This window comes from Schistocerca piceifrons, chromosome 1 (assembly GCF_021461385.2).
Source record: "Schistocerca piceifrons isolate TAMUIC-IGC-003096 chromosome 1, iqSchPice1.1, whole genome shotgun sequence".
Classification (NCBI taxonomy): domain Eukaryota; kingdom Metazoa; phylum Arthropoda; class Insecta; order Orthoptera; family Acrididae; genus Schistocerca; species Schistocerca piceifrons.
This window is the reverse complement of record NC_060138.1, coordinates 701,514,330-701,532,562: the sequence shown is the minus strand read 5'-3', so window position 1 is coordinate 701,532,562 and position 18,233 is coordinate 701,514,330. Positions and strand designations below refer to the sequence as shown.

At 45.7% G+C, this 18,233-nt stretch overlaps 1 protein-coding gene across 1 annotated transcript in view; it reads right to left on the bottom strand.

Moving 5' to 3' along the window:
* LOC124769265 (peripheral plasma membrane protein CASK-like) overlaps positions 1-18,233 on the bottom strand; it is a 698,413-nt gene that overhangs the window by 533,293 nt on the left and 146,887 nt on the right. Inside the window, exons 3-4 of the mRNA XM_047249162.1 lie at positions 9,862-9,939; positions 5,087-5,262 (exon numbers count right to left, since the gene is read on the bottom strand). Of these exons, the coding sequence (XP_047105118.1) occupies positions 5,087-5,262; positions 9,862-9,939 (254 nt within the window). The remainder of the gene's footprint in view (positions 1-5,086; positions 5,263-9,861; positions 9,940-18,233) is intronic.

Below are 18,233 nucleotides of genomic sequence, written 5' to 3'. Positions count from 1 at the left end.
TCTAAGCGGTAGGACTATCGTTAGATACTGTCACTGCTCAGAGTGAATATTTTATTTTCATGTCCATGGTGACATGTCCTCTCCGCCCTGCTTCAGCACTATTTCGCGTAAAATTTTTTAGTTTACTTTTTCGAGTACGCACTCCGTACATACGCCGTAGTTGGCAAGTAATATTTTGCACTGAAAATTCTGTTACAGATCTTCCTAAAAGAACTGTTCTGTTGCAAAGCTGTCATTGTGGTTAAATCATCAACGCCCCTGAATGTTGATCTGTTCACTTTATGACCCCACGACACTCGCATTTCATTTCATATGCTTTATGTACGAAGAATATTATACCGAAAGTATTATGAACCGGTTCCCTTTTCCCACACCGCTGTGATCCTGACTGCCCTCCTTTTGCCAGTTTCGTCTGACAAATGACAAATTGGAAGTACGTACTACTGCGCCCTCCTTGGTGATGTGCTTACAACTTACAGATAATAACGTCGAACTTCTCCAATGAGCCCCTTGGCTGACAAACGTTAGCGATTTCACAAATGTACGTTGCATACTCTAGCACATGATGCACTACCCTATTGACGATTACCGCATCTATTACTTAACATACAACGTTTGTTGTTACCATACTGGAGCGGGCTCTTCTTCCTGACACGAGCTGCAAATGATGGAAAACTGTAGTTACCACGTGCCTTTTATTACCCCATTCTCCCTCACACCTTATTTCTTGAGTGCTCTGGCACCGTTGCGGAGTTAGGACCACTGCAGTAGTGTGTAACGACAATCTGCAACGGAAGTTATACTACAGCAGTGTTATTTTTAACTGACAACGAGTCTTAAGATAATGACGTATGGAGAAGAACCCTGAAGCAAGGCTGCTTTAACTAGTCCTGGAGTTGTTTGTGACGTGGCGGATACGAACCACGAAACGGGCCGGCGACGACGTGGGCTCCCCAGCGCAGCGACCATAAAGCAGCTCGTTGTTCACTTTTAACGCCTGCCCGCGCCCCGCTCGCTTTCTTGTCGTATATTTGACCGTCGCGGCAGGAAGGCCGTTATGTATAATGGATTAACTTCGAGCTGCTGAACTGCCATCCGGTCGGGGCGCGAGGCCGCGGGTGCCACAGCTCGAGGAACGCGGCTGGTGTGGGCCTGAAGAGGAGAGGTGTGCCCAACTTCCAGTCCCCTGTTTGATGCTGAGGCGGCGCTCTCCGCTCTGAATGCACGCTCTTGATGTCTTGCCGCGAGGCCGAGTTATGACCGGTCTTAATAACGTGTACTGTAAGCACCCCTGGACAGTGTTGAAAATCTCTTAAACAGACGACAAGCTTATCGCAAATAACACTGATGCGGTCGGTGTTTATCCAGTCCTTGTATACACAATAAAGGTGAATAACACACTTTCACGTTAACGTATCACATAGTAGCAAAAGTCTTGCCAGAGGGACTGCCTTCTGGTAACTCACGACGTTTATCCTAGTCGGACAGAGATTGGCAAGTATCATACTGCAGACAATACTTAGCCGTTTCCGATACCTGCCTTGCTATAAAGCGAAGATAACTTTTGCAAGTGAAAACAGCAAAATAAAAAAAAATAAAAAAACTGTCCTCACTTGAAAAGGAGTAAACATCCTCGTGAGGTCCTGAAAATACCAAAAATCATTTTTATTTTATCATAAACAACTTTCATATTCGTGATGCACATTACGCTTAGATGCTGCTGCAGTTCCGTGACGCATCTATAGTTGAATTCTTCACATCTGTCTTGCATGTGATAAGCTGGTAATCACAGTGTGAGAGTCCATCGACAGTTAAAGGTATCAAGCGGCACACAACGTCAGTCATATTTTTCCGTCCGTATGTCATGGACGTTGCTGACGTTTGCGAGGCGCTCCTCCGGACAGTTAAAGGGCTGGAGTAGTCGATATGCTGACGCGGAGATCACAGGAAGTGCCATAACCTGATTTCCCAAGAACTTCGCTCAGTTGAAGAAGAACCAAAACGAGCGAACATGTGTGTGTGTGTGTTTATCCGTGGGTACTCCACCGTTCCTGATAAAATAACCATCGAAGTTTTCGACGTATTTTAGATGCATTTTGGCTAGTAGTAAGCCCACGCCAGCTCGTAGCGAACTCGCTAGACTTCCGGCCTCTCAAATGGTTCAAATGGCTCTGAGCACTATGGGATTTAACTGCTGTGGTCATCAGTCCCATAGAACTTTGAACTACTTAAACCTAACTAACCTAAGGACATCGCACAACACCCAGTCATCATGAGGCAGAGAAAATCCCTGACCCCGCCGGGAATCGAACCCGGGAACCCGGGCGCGGGAAGCGAGAACGCTACCGCACGACTCCGGCCTCTCACTTTTGCGTCCTGTGTTCGAGCACGTTTATTGTTTTTATTTATTTTATTTTTCATGTATCTACCCATGTGCGTATAAGATTTCTACATGAATGTTTCTTATCGAGTTGGAGGATACAAGGGCCTTGCATTAATTGTAAAATTACAGTAGATTTCACAATAAGTGTTATACACGCAGAAGCGTGTATTATATTTTCAGGGGTTACGATCTTTTCAAATTCTCATATTCTTGTATTTCACTTTTATATCAATTCTCAGTTCTTAGATATTATTTTTATGTTTATTCTTCACGAAGATTTAGTGCATTCCCCTGATGATACCGACTGTAGAAACATTCTAAGCGTAGAAATTTGGAACACCAAGAGCGAAGGCAGGTTTTCCACAGCGAGATTTCTTCGTTTGAATCTCACTCGGGAAAGAGAAGTCGTTAACACTGCTCAAGATTCCATACTTTCACGGCGTTGGTGGTAATCTACGAACTGAGGTATATAAATGAAAAATAAAAGTAATATTCGGGTTTAGATCAAGGGACGCGAAAGTGTGAAGACTCGACGCTACAACTGTACCACTGGTTCCGTTGAAGGCACATTAGATACCTGGAAAACTCTGGCAGTAGTTTTCTCAGCCGGACGGTGTGGCCGAGCGGTTCTAGGCGCTACAGTCTGGAACTGCGCGACCGCTACGGTCGCAGGTTCGAATCCTGCCTCGGACATGGATGTGTGTGATGTCCTTAGGTTAGTTAGGTATAAGTAGTTCTAAGTTCTAGGCGACTGATTGCCTTAGATGTAAAGTCCCATAGTGCTGAGAGCCATTTGAACCATTTGAAAGTTTTCTCAGAAACGGTTAAATATCTACGTATAAGCAGACACACACACATTCGCTTATTTTGACTCATCTTCCAGGGAAGGAAGTTGCTAGGACAGCGGGTTAGGGCACTTTCTGTGTTCTCGTGGTGAGCTGGGCCCACACCGCAGCCGTGTGGTCTGCTGTAATACAGGCTAATTATAACGTATATTTAACTTTTAACAAATCCATACAGGTAAATGGCTAAACATAATGAAACAAAACTCTTAAGTTTTTTGTAACGTGGAGCCGACACGTTAGTTGGGAGAACAGCCAACTAGGACGTCACCGACCGTAGTTGCTGAAAACAGTAGAGAAAGCATTTCGTATGATAGAATTTGCCCTATGCTAGTCGGTACAGAGCGTGCAGAAAGCTTTCCGTGACAAGTTTCACGCTACTTCAAATGTTTGTAGCAGCACAGTGAAATGTTAGAAAAAATTCGAGGGTGATAGTTGTTCGTGCGATGCAGAACTCTGCGGCCGACAGGCGTGACGTCGGGCCGGGTGAAGCGAAGTAACACTGCGAAATCCCACAGGGTCTAGCTATCGAGCTGGTGCAGAACTGAGTATTTCTCAGCTAGAGACTGCGTAAGATCATTCGGAAGCGTTTAAGCGTGAAGCCATACAAATTGCTACTTCTGTAAGCCATAAGCCATGATGAGAAACTGCGCCATCTGCAGCTATGCAATGATACGGAGAAACGTCTTGGAAATGTCGACTTGGCACGTAAATTAATATACATTCATCCTTCGAGAAACGTGAACCGACAAAAGACGCGTATGCGGGGGGGGGGGGGGGGCAGATAATCCGGACGGGATTTATCTAGAAAGTTAACTTGTTCTGTGCCGCGTCCAAAACACAGTTTATGGACCCTTCTTCGCTATCAAGTACCTTGGTACGCTGCATTGTTGAAGTCTCCCGGGAGAACGTGACGCTGATAGCAGGTGTCTCATACTTCAACAAGGTGGCACCTTTCCACATTTCCACAACTATGCGCGAGAATACTTGAAGGAGACGTTGCCACACGGCTGGGTAGGCAGAGTTAGAGTCGCCGGCCCGGCGCTACGATAGTGGCCACCACGGTCGCCACACTTGACACTTTGCCGCTTTTTCCTGTGTGGATACACCACGGGTAGATTCTATGTTCCATCTCCACCACAGAACCTTGAAGACTTGCGACAATATATCGCAGCCGTTACTGTTTCAGTCACTTCTGATATTCTTTGTGGATATCGGTAGAAATGGAGTACCGATTATATGTTTGTCTTGTTACGAATGGTCCACAGGTAAAACTTATGAATATTATTAAAAAATGACAGATGTTGTCTTTCACGTACTCTATCGTTTGTTAGCTTGTTCTTCGCCATTTATCTGTAGAGATTTCTTGAAACGTTTCACGGACTTTATAATTACCCTGTATAACAGACCGTCGTCTGTGGTGCGGCGGGCTGCACTCATGTCTCCAGCACGACGGGACAGGCGAGCCAGCATGCGAGACGCAGGTTGGATGGGCTGAAACCTGCACAGTACACGACTGTACTCGTGGTAGAGGTTGACACCATCACCTGGGAGGAAATTCTTGTTTTCATTAATTCCATGACGGAGTATCCCAGGTAAAGCCGTCGCGATGAAATGAACTGTGACCTTGTGGTTGCCCGTAGTGTGCGCGAATTACATTTGAGTGGCCAGTGACAGTAACGGGATTACGTGCCACACCGAGTTAATAAGTACACCAAGGTGACTGCACTGCGCGCTCGTCTTATGGCCTGTGTCTTTAGCGCAGTTGTTCGTCGGAGCACGAAGCAATATACTTCTGTAGGTGCGCTGCGAATTACTGCAATAATCAGCAAGGTGCACGGAGTGTGTGTCGTGTACTCACCGCCGTTGATCATCTGGCCGTCCTGCAGCTGGATGGCGACGCCGAAGCCGCCCAGCTTCACGGGTGCAGAGTTCTCCTTCGTGGCGAGCAGGACGCAGTGCGGCTTAATATCCCTGTGGATGATGTCGTTCTCGTGGCAGTAGCGCAGCGCCTCCAGGATCTGGCGCATGTAGTGGCTGCGAACAGGCGGCGCCGGCTGTAGTCGGCATTACTCATCATACCGTCTTCACGGTTGCTCGAAATCAAAATCTGTATCACATTCGCGGACGCATTATAGGAAAAAATATATTGAAAACGGTGGTACTAGATAATGACTTACGCGATTAAAAGATGAGTACAGTGTTATGTATTGTTCACTGCTAAAAAAAAAAAGATTTTTGCCAGCGAATTACCTCTACATGTAAATCGAGAAAAACTGTTAGCTGTCTTTACGTATCGCTCTTTACTGATTTTTCCCCCTTTGTCTTTTTTTCCTCTCACCTCTTCTGACCTAATAAAAACCCAAAATTACAGTATGTCTCTGTTCCATCTGTGTTCGTTGGAAGCCCTTTTTCTCCTGCTTTTCCTCCAGGATTCGTAATACCTTCAGCACGCTAGCACGCTGCAATTATAGCCACGTATTATGGTCAGGCACGCTAGCGAATTCAGTGCCCCTTTCTGTTTTTCTGCCTTTAAACCGAGGCACAGTTTCGGAACAAGAGAAGAAACGAACAGAGGCCAGCGCTGAGCAGAGCGCAAATAACTGCATTTTTTCCTCCACACTGTGGACAATCGAAAAGATGAAACGGACCACCACCTTGCTTCCTGAGGTCTCTGACGCAATTATTTCTGGGATAAGCTACCACGGGCGGTGTGTAAAACTACTAGACATTTGAGTTTTTAGATAGACTGCATTTTTTCCGCACAAACATAGAATCGCAGGATATGTTTCATCGATCTACCCTGGGCGATCTCTTGCCAGTTCCACCACGTACCTGGTGCCTTTAGACCTTCTGTCAACTTATCCATTCATTCGCTTATAAATCTGCCTGCTGACTGCTTTCCTAATGGCGCCGTGCTTTCAATTATTTTTGGACACACACACACGTTCGTCTTATTTACTATTTGAACAAATTCGCCGCGGATACTGAAGTTGATTAGCCGAAACTTCAATATCCGTCATATTTACGTTTATTCTCTGTTTGTGGAGTCTTCTCCGTTCTCTGATGGCTGAAACTGGGACTGGTCGATTGAATTTACTTGAATTTGTATTTCAAACGTAAGAACGCGTTCAAGGTCAGATAGGTTTCATCCGACCCGAATTGCAGCACACACAAGGATTTTAGTAAGGTGGCCACAGAACAACTTATTCTCATCTTCTGAACTGGCTTTTCCTTACATTTCTTTACGTCGCTGCATCCAAATATGTGACTTCTCACATTTATTTATATCTGTCTTTGGGAAATATCAGTTCCAGCACGTACTGCCAGTATTTTTCTATCACCACATACTTAGCATTCTCCGAGCCGGGCAGCCATTGTTCTTATAACATGTGTATGAACCTGGTCTCTTCGTTTCCAATTCCTGGTATCAGGTTAGCGCTTGTTTTTATTTTCAGGTAGACTCCTACATAATTTCTCTAATTTGGGCACAAACTAAGACATTCGCCCTTCCGTCTAAGCTTACTGATACTGTCTTAAACAAGATATTTGACAAAATGCTGGTGGTATTTCTATGGTGCGTAAAAGTGTCCAGTGACTTGTGATTCTAATCTGTGAGACATTTAAATGAAGTTCTATAAATCAAAATCTTCTCTGAAATACTTAGGCGTCCAGCGCTTTTTGGCTGCAGCCCTGTGTGTGTTTTCGTATGTTTTCTATATGTTTAAACGGAAAAGAAGGAGCTCCGAATCAAGTTTATAAATTTTTTCACAAATCTGTTTCGGGACAATAATTTCTTAGTAGTACGTCGTATTAATTGGAAATCACATTTTCATTCGCAAATTATTTCCGGTTTTTACTTCATCCACTTGAGAAAAAGACCTGGTGGACACAGTCTGTACACGTTTAACACGTTCGGCTTGCGGGGCTGTCGTGTGCTAATTGCTGTTTATTGCGTATGTGGGTATTTTATCACTAGGCGCTCAACAGGTTAACTTATTTGTGACGACTATAATGACACAAGTAACTTCGGATGACCAAGTAGATCACCGATACTGTTCACATTAGCCATATTGTACGGTAATGCCTTTGTAACGTATTATGTTAACACCGCTTATAGTTCCACAAGTGACCCATGTGACATTTGACAATAGGATTTGATATCTGGAGGTCGGGAATATCTTAGTAGTAAATGGATGTCATTGGTGGTCGCCAGATAAATGATTCCCACTATTTTTTAAAATATAAATGCTACGGGTCCCACCATGAACATCATCATGACGAACAACATCCTATAGTAAGATATAGCTACCTCCCCCCCTCCCCCTTACTGTTCTTCTTAGTGATGGCGCTGTACTATGTTACGATCATACCTTTTTGAAGCTGAAAAGGTCTTCTTGACAATATAAACACGTTTAAAAATTTAGGTTTTCGCTTTATTGGACGACATGAATGCGCTCAATTATATCTCGTTCAAGCCATGGACTTTACTCAGTTACATGCACAAACAAACCGGATACTAAGCGCACATGTTTTCAACTAGGACGCTGTCCTAGAAGGAAACAAAGTGTTGGGATTCTCTGGTTTAGACCAACGACTTACGAGACTTCCTTTGGTTTTCAGGGAAATGTAACTATTAATATCCTACCACATTTTCTCAATTCAGAATTGTTATCCTTGAATTAGTTAATTTGAATTTGGCAGAAAACGAATGAGCTACACTATGGACCGGTTCTAATGTGTACACTTCAGCAGAAATACCGACAAAATACGTATCTTGTGTCTAGTGGAACACACAGCGATTGGTTGTACTGGAGTATTTTAATAGGAAACAGCTAAAATCGCTGACTGAATCTGCTAGTCATGAAACGTGTTTTTTAGTATTGACATGTACTCAAGTCCTCCACGACGACTTATCTGAGAACATAACTACACTCCTGGAAATTGAAATAAGAACACCGTGAATTCATTATCCCAGGAAGGGGAAACTTTATTGACACATTCCTGGGGTCAGATACATCACATGATCACACTGACAGAACCACAGGCACATAGACACAGGCAACAGAGCATGCACAATGTCGGCACTAGTACAGTGTATATCCACCTTTCGCAGCAATGCAGGCTGCTATTCTCCCAAGGAGACGATCGTAGAGATGCTGGATGTAGTCCTGTGGAACGGCTTGCCATGCCATTTCCACCTGGCGCCTCAGTTGGACCAGCGTTCGTGCTGGACGTGCAGACCGCGTGAGACGACGCTTCATCCAGTCCCAAAAATGCTCCATGGGGGACAGATCCGGAGATCTTGCTGGCCAGGGTAGTTGACTTACAGCTTTTAGAGCACGTTGGGTGGCACGGGATACATGCGGACGTGCATTGTCCTGTTGGAACAGCAAGTTCCCTTGCCGGTCTAGGAATGGTAGAACGATGGGTTCGATGACGGTTTGGATGTACCGTGCACTATTCAGTGTCCCCTCGACGATCACCAGTGGTGTACGGCCAGTGTAGGAGATCGCTCCCCACACCATGATGCCGGGTGTTGGCCCTGTGTGCCTCGGTCGTATGCAGTCCTGATTGTGGCGCTCACCTGCACGGCGCCAAACACGCATACGACCATCATTGGCACCAAGGCAGAAGCGACTCTCATCGCTGAAGACGACACGTCTCCATTCGTCCCTCCATTCACGCCTGTCGCCACACCACTGGAGGCGGGCTGCACGATGTTGGGGCGTGAGCGGAAGGCGGCCTAACAGTGTGCGGGACCGTAGCCCCGCTTCATGGAGACGGTTGCGAATGGTCCTCGCCGATACCCCAGGAGCAACAGTGTCCCTAATTTGCTGGGAAGTGGCGGTGCGGTCCCCTACGGCACTGCGTAGGATCCTACGGTCTTGGCGTGCATCCGTGCGTCGCTGCGGTCCGGTCCCAGGTCGACGGGCACGTGCACCTTCCGCCGACCACTGGCGACAACATCGATGTACTGTGGAGACCTCACGCCCCACGTGTTGAGCAATTCGGCGGTACGTCCACCCGGCCTCCCGCATGCCCACTATACGCCCTCGCTCAAAGTCCGTCAACTGCACATACGGTTCACGTCCACGCTGTCGCGGCATGCTACCAGTGTTAAAGACTGCGATGGAGCTCCGTATGCCACGGCAAACTGGCTGACACTAACGGCGGCGGTGCACAAATGCTGCGCAGCTAGCGCCATTCGACGGCCAACACCGCGGTTCCTGGTGTGTCCGCTGTGCCGTGCGTGTGATCATTGCTTGTACAGCCCTCTCGCAGTGTCCGGAGCAAGTATGGTGGGTCTGACACACCGGCGTCAATGTGTTCTTTTTTCCATTTCCAGGAGTGTAGAACTTCTCATGTGACACAATACTATGCAATACCGAGCCGAGTAAAAACCGCAGAAAAACGTCTTATCACGACTTTATTCACTCAAAATCGGTTACGTGTTCACAAGAAGTGTACTGTATTAACATGTTTCGACTAACTTTTATTGCATGGTGTTAAAATGGAAGATATGCTGGACAATTGATCAAAATAAAATTGTTCACTTAGCAGTAAAGGTTCTCGAACATTTATGGACGTCCGCTCTTAAACAGTACGGTTAGCTTTTAAGTTACGAATTCTTACCTGGCGACCGCCTCGCTGTAGACGAAACCCGCCATGGCTCGACGGACGACCTCGAAGCACAGGTCCGATCCGTCCATGCTGGAACACAAGCACATGCTGTGTTACGACAAATGGAAGCACTAGCATTGCTGACGATGACTCTGCATCACATTTCATTTCATTGCCAAGAGGAATGCTCTTAGCGGGTACCTGATTCTCCTTAACAACAACAACAAAGAAGACTGTACTCGCTGCTGCCGTTCCTCAGTTTCTTGTACTCGGGCCACCAATAAAAAGTAGACAATACGCTTTCTCTGCAGTTGATACCTTAGAATAATTTGCTCAGTATGAAATATAGCGCCGACTAAAGGCTGGTTGTATGCTGCCGCCGGCCGGAGTGGCCGTGCGGTTCTAGGCGCTACTGTCTGGAGCCGAACGACCGCTACGGTCGCAGGTTCGAATCCTGCCTCGGGCTTGGATGTGTGTGATGTCCTTAGGTTAGTTAGGTTTAAGTAGTTCTAAGTTCTAGGGGACTGATGACCTCAGATGTTAAGTCCCACAGTGCTCAGAGCCATTTGTATGCTGCCAGTGTCCTAATAAAGTCTCTGTCATCAGGTGATGACTCAGTGTAAAAACTGAAACACGAGAGACTAAATGAAATTACGGTACCTAACAGTGATGCTGGTATTGTGATACAGTTCGTCCAAAAGTAGCATCCTCCACCATGTACTCTAGACTGGCTTGGGGAGTTCATGTGAAGGGATCAGTCTCAGACACTTCAATAGAGTGAACTACACAACAGATTGCAACACACTTGGTCAATTTATTGTAATAATAATGTTCGTGAAACTGAATTCCGGAGACGCCGATGATGGTGTAAGTTTTATTTGTAAAGAAGAAAATAATTCGCGAACTGCTCCTTTAAAGACCTAATTCCCACCTTTAAAGACCTAATTCTCAGTCGTTCACCAAACATGCGAAAATGCATCATGGACTGAAAGATAAACTGTTTCCATCCAAACCAAATCCACTGACTCATCGACATTATCTCAAGGAGTGTTATTAGGATAGTGATAAACATAGTAAGTGTTCCCGATCACTACACAGTCAGCACGGTTGTGAGAATTAAATGCTGCACTGAGCCAGTTTTGCGGCTTCCTGTGCGATTGCGGGTACCGCACTGTCCGCTGGAAATCAGGCGCTATGTATTTTAAGATTCATTTCAACATGATGCTTCATAGGACTGATCTGTGAATCCATTTCCGTATCTCATTCAAGAGTGTCCATAGAAAGAAACGTCCAAATCATAATTTAACTTCTCCTTGTCCTTTAATCTTGTCACTTTGAATAGTAGTCGTTACTTCAGTTAAGCTAATTAATTTAGAAATTAAAATAAGGCTGTTAATTTTAATTTAATCACATATATCTCAGGCTTAATATAAATGGAATAATGCAAGTAACTATTACTAAACAAAACAGTTCACAGGATAAAAATGTAAAATTCAGCATACAAACAACGCGCAAATCCAGCCAAAAAAGCTCTGTCACCAAAGTGTATTTTCAGCGGTGATGTGTTTCTTTCCCATAATCAGGCCAATATGGAGTTACTCGTGCTCGTTGACAGTCAGAGCTCATCATAACTCAATGCAATAGCAGCTACAATGACTTTAACGAGTAAGACAGGAACACACAGTGTCAACGTAAGGTTATTTAACCCTCTACTGCCTGACTTTATTTAGGAAACCAAGTTCAGTGAAAGAAAGGTAGGTGGTATGGTCTGACACAAAAATACCGCTGAACAGACTGAACATAGAAATTTTGATTTAATTTTTATTTATTCAGTATTTTAGGTAAGTCGTCATGTCCTAACAAACCGATGACGCTGATTAATCTTTCAGTTACAGAGATATGGAAACTTATCTGCGGTAACATTAAGCTCATTTTACATACCGTAAAAATATAATCGATGTGATCTAAGCAGCAGAAATAATTCAGCCCTTCAACTACTTTCGCGCGTGTGATTACGTACACTCGACCTTTATCTAAGATAATTGTTTTCCAACTGTTCCTGCCAACGTAATGATGCTAAACACAGTGCAGCTGGATACAGGCAGATTCTGCGTGTTGCCAGCGGCCAACTTCATGCATATGAAAGTGGTTTCCGGAACACACGTAAAACTTACGCTTTGCTGTCAAATAGCAACACCATGCTATACGCGGTTAACATTTTCTTGGTCCCGCGCCGACTTTCCTTTTTTATTTTCTTGCGATTAAGTATCACTGCGTAACTTAGCATGGGCGTTTGGACTGCAAGATGGTCGTACGCATGTACAAAACTATCCAGTTCCATAACATTGGTGCTACAAGATTCGTTGGCACACATTAAATCTAATTCCGCACGCGTACGTCTTTCTACCAGTAAAATAGGTGGCTTTACTTGTGGGACATTATTGGTCTCCGCGTCCGAAGGCACGCTCCAAATGTTGCCGATGGAATTCTCGTGGTGGAAGAAATGTTCTTCACCAGAGCTTCACCAGTAATGGAAGGAGACATGACAATTATGATGAACGGACGGTGAGCGAACAGTGCTCGCTGTCGTCGCTTTTCAGCCTCTCTGCATTTCCTTTCACTTCATTTCATTTCATGCTCGTCCACAGCAACATAGAAGTAGATCAGCGCACCCCCACTTAAGGCGTCCACTCTTACAACACACGTAACACTCGGGAAGGTCGGAGGTTTCAGCCGGGCAGCGCTCAGTCCCCTCCACTAGGATCATGTGAAGGACACAACAGTGCGATTTCGTTGTTGATCGCTCACTGAGCAGATACCACTTGATTTCTTTCCCGGTATCAATGGGTCCTTTTCTTCACCGTAATCGTCCCTTTCATCCTCTGCGTCAAGTTAATGATGGTTCAATTACACATGTAATAATACTCAAGAGGAGTAACGGCCTCCAAAATAGCGCAGGAGGGTGACAGCCGGTCTTCTTCTTACTTCTGTTTTGAAACATATTTCATTTTATTCTTTATATGTGACAGAATTCTAAATCTGATACTACCGCTCAAAAATCTAGGATAAGGTTTTAAAGATAACCAAGTTGACGACCACTGTGAGAACAATAAAACACTGTAGTATGTAATGTGCTATGCCAAGTTACAAAAGTAAGCTGTGCTGATTTAATTTATTCGCGTTGCAAACCACCTAAAAGGATAACTGTATTTTAAGAAAGTTTTTCCACACATTACGACGAAACTCCATCTCCAACCCAGTTAAATTACGCTCTCTGAAGGACTTTCTGCGCCTTGGTGCATTTGATGTGGTTTTTCTCCAGGAGGTTTGTGCCCCCTTTCTCTCTGTCCTGGTTGGTTATGAGGCATCGACCCTGACGCCAGGCGGGGCACTGCTTTGCTATACAGATCAGAGTTAACTCCATCCGATGTTACAAAACTACCTAATGGTCGCGTTCTTGCGTGTATCATTCGGGATGTACTTTTTATTAACGTCTATGCTCCTTCAGGAGCTAATCACAGGCATGACAGAACAACACTTTTTACGTCAGATATCACCCCTTTCTTGACAGCTCGTTGTCTTATCGTGTTTGGCAGAGATTTCAACTGTGTGGTAGCCGATGCTGATCAGGTCCCAACGTCTATGAGGTGTGAAGCACTCGCTTCACTCCTTCAGGCGGCTGACCTTAATGATACGTGGCGCCACTTTCATCCCGCCTACACACAATTTACTCACATATGCCCCACTGGGGCAAGCCGTACTGACCGTGTTTATGTCTCTGCTGATTTGATTTCTGCCCTTTGTGCCGTCCAAGTCATTCCCGTGGCCTTTAGTGGCTACTGTGCATACTCTTGCTCCTTGCATATCACGGGTCCAACCCCGGTTCCTCGAGGCATCTATTGGAAGATGAATACACTTCATCTCCCAACGCCCGAACTTCGCACCCTTGTCACGAAAACATGGCGGGATTGCATCGCTACTGCATCGAAGTACCCTACCACTGTGGATTGGTGGCTCCGCTGTGCGAAGCCGCGGCTGCGACGTATTATCCAGCAACATAGTCGCGAAGTCGCACACTGGAAGCGTAGCACACTAGACTTCTATCAACAATGTCTAAATGATGCACTAACCCTTCCTGCTGACAGGTATGACCAGCTACGCATGCGCCTCAACAAAATTAAAGCGACAATCCTTTGCTTCTCTCGGGAGAAGGCTGAGGGGATGGTGGTGAGGTGCCGTTCCGCATCCCTGATTGAGGGCGAAAGGCCATCCATCTGTCACCTAGCCCCTGAAAGGAATCATGCAAAGAAGAACACCATTCTACGCCTTAAAACAGTCTATGGTACGCGCCTCACAGACCATCGTGAAGTCCTCCAACACCTAACAGACAATTATACGCACCTCTTCCAGGATGTTGAGGTAGACGTCGCCGCCCAACGAGTACTTATCGGCGGGGTCCCGACTTCACTGGATAGTCGAGATCGCGACTGTTTGACTGAGCCACTCACACTTGCTGACCTCACATCTGTCCTCCGTGCCTGTCCGGGACAAAAATCACCTGGCCCCGACGGTCTCCCTTATGAATTTTACCAACAATTTTGGGACCTGTTAGGAGACCGCTTCTGCAAAATGTGCGCGGAAATTTTTGCTTGTTGCGAGCTACCCGCCGATTTTCTAGCTGGTCGTATTGACCTTATTCCAAAGGTCAAAGGTCACTGTCGGGCTAAAGACCTACGTCCCATCACCGTTCTTAACAGTGATTATAAGTTGGTGGCACGAAGCGTGGCTTCACATCTGAAACAGGTAATGAATAAGGTACTTTGTCCCACTCAATCATGGGGCGTTTCGAATCGAACGATCTTTACCGCCGCTTCTATATACCGTGATGCTGTCTTACTCACCGCCGACGCTCGAACCCCGGCTGCAATTCTTTCCCTAGATTTCGCTGGTGCATTCGATAGGGTCTCCCATACCTACCTGCTGGCCGTTATGTCGCGGATGGGTTTCGGGGAGCGCTTCATATGAGTCATCCGGCACTTCTTGGATGGAGCAAATTCCACAATCGTTGTGAACGGCTGCAGATCACGACCAATTCCCATCAGACGATCAGTTCGACTAGGGTGTCCCTTGTCAATGTATTTGTTCGCTTTGGCGCTGGACCCCATGCTGCGTGACATCGGACGAATGGTCGATGGTGTCGCTTTCCCAGGCGTCACCTTCCGCAGTGCGGCATACGCGGATGATGTCGGTGTGTTTGTAGCAAACGCCAGGGACATCGATTCAGTTCGCCGAGTCTTCAACGTTTATGAACGAGCATCCGGTGCCATGTTAAATTCCAGCAAAACGGTGCTAATCCCGTTAGGACCACGATCATTGACCATCGAACGCCCATGGTACCGGATTGTGGGAGAACAACGTATCTTGGCCCTTGAGGTGACTGCCTGCCCGCAGCGCATGCTAACACTCACGTGGAGGCGAATTCTCACGCGCATCAGAGGACTTTGCGTGAGTTACGCTGATCGACGACTCGACCTCCATCAACGAATCCAACTGATTAATACTTACATCCTATCAAGGGCATGGTATGTAGCACAACTCCTTACGCTACCGAAACAAACTGGCAGAGCCGTCTCACAAATAGTATATTGGCTATTGTGGCGGCATGCACTATTCAAAGTTGATGCGCAGACTTGTACACTGCCAAAGGTCGATGGTGGCCTTGGACTCATTGACTTTCCCCGCAAATGTGCGGCCCTCTTGATTCACCGTATCGCCACTTTGCGTGAGATTGACCCAGGTGGGACAACAGCGGTGCTTTTCTACCGTTACCGCCCGCAATCGGCGCGTGCACCAGTATGTTTGACACATATTCCGTTCCGGATGACGACAGTCAAGGACTATTACCTCAATCAAAGCTACGTCCTCCCAGTGGCCACTGACAAGGCACACACGTCGAAGCGCCTTTACCAGGCACTTCGAGGCCAGCCCACACCACATAAATTGGAGGACAGACCGTCGGTCATCTGGCACCAAGCTTGGGCCAATATCAACCACCCAGCCCTTCCCACGGACGTTTCAGCGCTATGGTATCGCGTCGTAAACAATTTAATACCCACTAATCATCGCCTGGCGGCCATCCGCCTACGGCCCTCGGCTGCTTGCGGCCGATGTGGTGACGTAGACACCAGAGAGCATCGTCTCTTATGCCCTCACGTCACAGAAGTGTGGGACCTTGCACGTGTGCTATTGGCGCTGATCGGTGGGACTACACCGGACAATGTGTCAATCGACTGGTTCCTTACCCCTGACATTCAGACCGACCCCCGAACACGACGTAACGCAATGGTGTGACTCTTGGGCCACACCATTTTCACGATCTATGACCTTTGCCTCACCGATGCTCTCTCTTTCATGGACTACCTTTGGAGCCAGCATCGCCTGGCGGAATCTGACCGGAAATATACCACTACTTTTGCAAGATTTCTTAAAGTGGCAATGGTTCATGGTTATCAGAAGGTGTTCCGGGCTGACTAAGGCACCTCGTACAAGAACTGCCTGAGTGTAGCCCTGGATCTTTGTCACTTGGCCCTTCGAACTACCCTTGACTTTCCTATACCCCAGATTTGACATTGGCCTTCTGGGCATCACTAGAGTAGACTGTTCTATGATACTGATAATATGGAAATTGGTAACATGGAAATTGTGTAAGCCTTGTATGAAAAATTATTGGAAAATTGGAAAACAGGTAATATATCTTAGAGGATTATTACTTAGTTAATTCTATGGGCAATGGAATTATCTCGCCAGTTTCGTTTTCATTTGAGTGAGCTGCCGTCCCTGTTTTTTTTATTTTGCCTTCATTTCTGTCTTTATTTATTTATTTCTTTTTAGTTCCTAAAATCATCACTTGCTTCACACCTGCAGAGGGAGGTGTGTTTCTGAGTAGTGTGTCGTCGCCCCCTGAGGCATAGCAGAGTATGCCTCCGCTTTTATTTTCGGTTTATGGCAACAAGTCTTGCTACTATCAGCACCCTGCTTTACGTGCTGCGTCGACACTAGAGGATTTAAAAAAAAAAAAGCAGCACAGTCGGAAAATACCGAAGTTACTGTCGATTTAGAGGCACTGCAGTAAATATCCGAAAGTTTTATTTTGTCTTTAAAATTGCGGAGGAGAGTGCCACTCTTTGAATAAAGGAATCGGCGCATAGCGCTTTAAAGGGATGCCTGCTTCATTATTTCCGCGCCGACAGCTTTGCACGGCGTACTCCAACTTGTTCAAGCGTATGCGCAAATGAAGATGAACGGACGCGGCTCGTTGCGCAGTACAAATGCCGCTGCCTCCTGCCGAAATTCTCATCTCGGGTGCATGGGGTGAAGAAAAGAACAACGGAACAGGGCGCCTTCCGCGGGCTGCCACTCATTTTCTTTCCGAGCCGCAACTTTTTAATGAACAGCTCGCTGTGTTTGTGACTAGGCACAGCACCTGAAGCACCTGTCGCAAGGATTTGCTTGCTTGCAGGTCATCCGATACAAAATTAACAGCTGCACCATATTTCCTTTATTTCCAGTACGCTTCATACAACATTCTAGTGTTCACCCCTAAGTCTCCTTGTATACGGTTAAGACTTAAATAAAACGTAAAATCCAAAAGATTTCAAATCTACAAATGACGCAGAAATATTCATTGAGGACTCCAGATTATCGTTAAACAAGACATGGTAAGCGGAGGCTTTGCTCCGTCACCACTGATATTAATCGTATTATTTCAACAATTTCTTTTGCAGTTTATACTGGAAATGAATGAAAACTTACAATTAGAAAGGGAGGACTTACTAGTTTCGCAAGTACGCAGAAAGAAGTCGTCATCGAAATACTGAGAAATCATTCGAGAATTCGTCGTAAGTAATTTAAGAAATCTTCATGGAAATTTTGTTAGTAAACCCCGATAATTCATCTACGTCTATTACAAGGTATTATCACAGGGGCAAGTATCAAAGCATTAATCAGTCTTAGTTTTTATGTACATTCACCCCTTGCTTCATTATCCAGACAACACGTTGCAGTAGTAGTATTTGTTCCGGTGGGACATGATACGTTGGCAAGCTGCATCCTTTTAGATTTTCTTTTTTGCATTTATGAGGGGGGAATATCCTCTTTCAGTTAAGCATAGTTTTTAACATCTACGTACTTCACACCCGTACTTTGTTAGCCGGGTTTTAATTCTTTCAACCCTTATCGTTTTCAACTTCTTTACCTGTTAGTGTTTCTGGTGATTACGTGTACAACTCTAATTCATGGATTTGTGTGTTCATGATCTTTTTGCATACTATGAAGTATGCAACTCGTGGTATGTTGCCCTTTTTTAGTATGATTTTGCTCCTTCT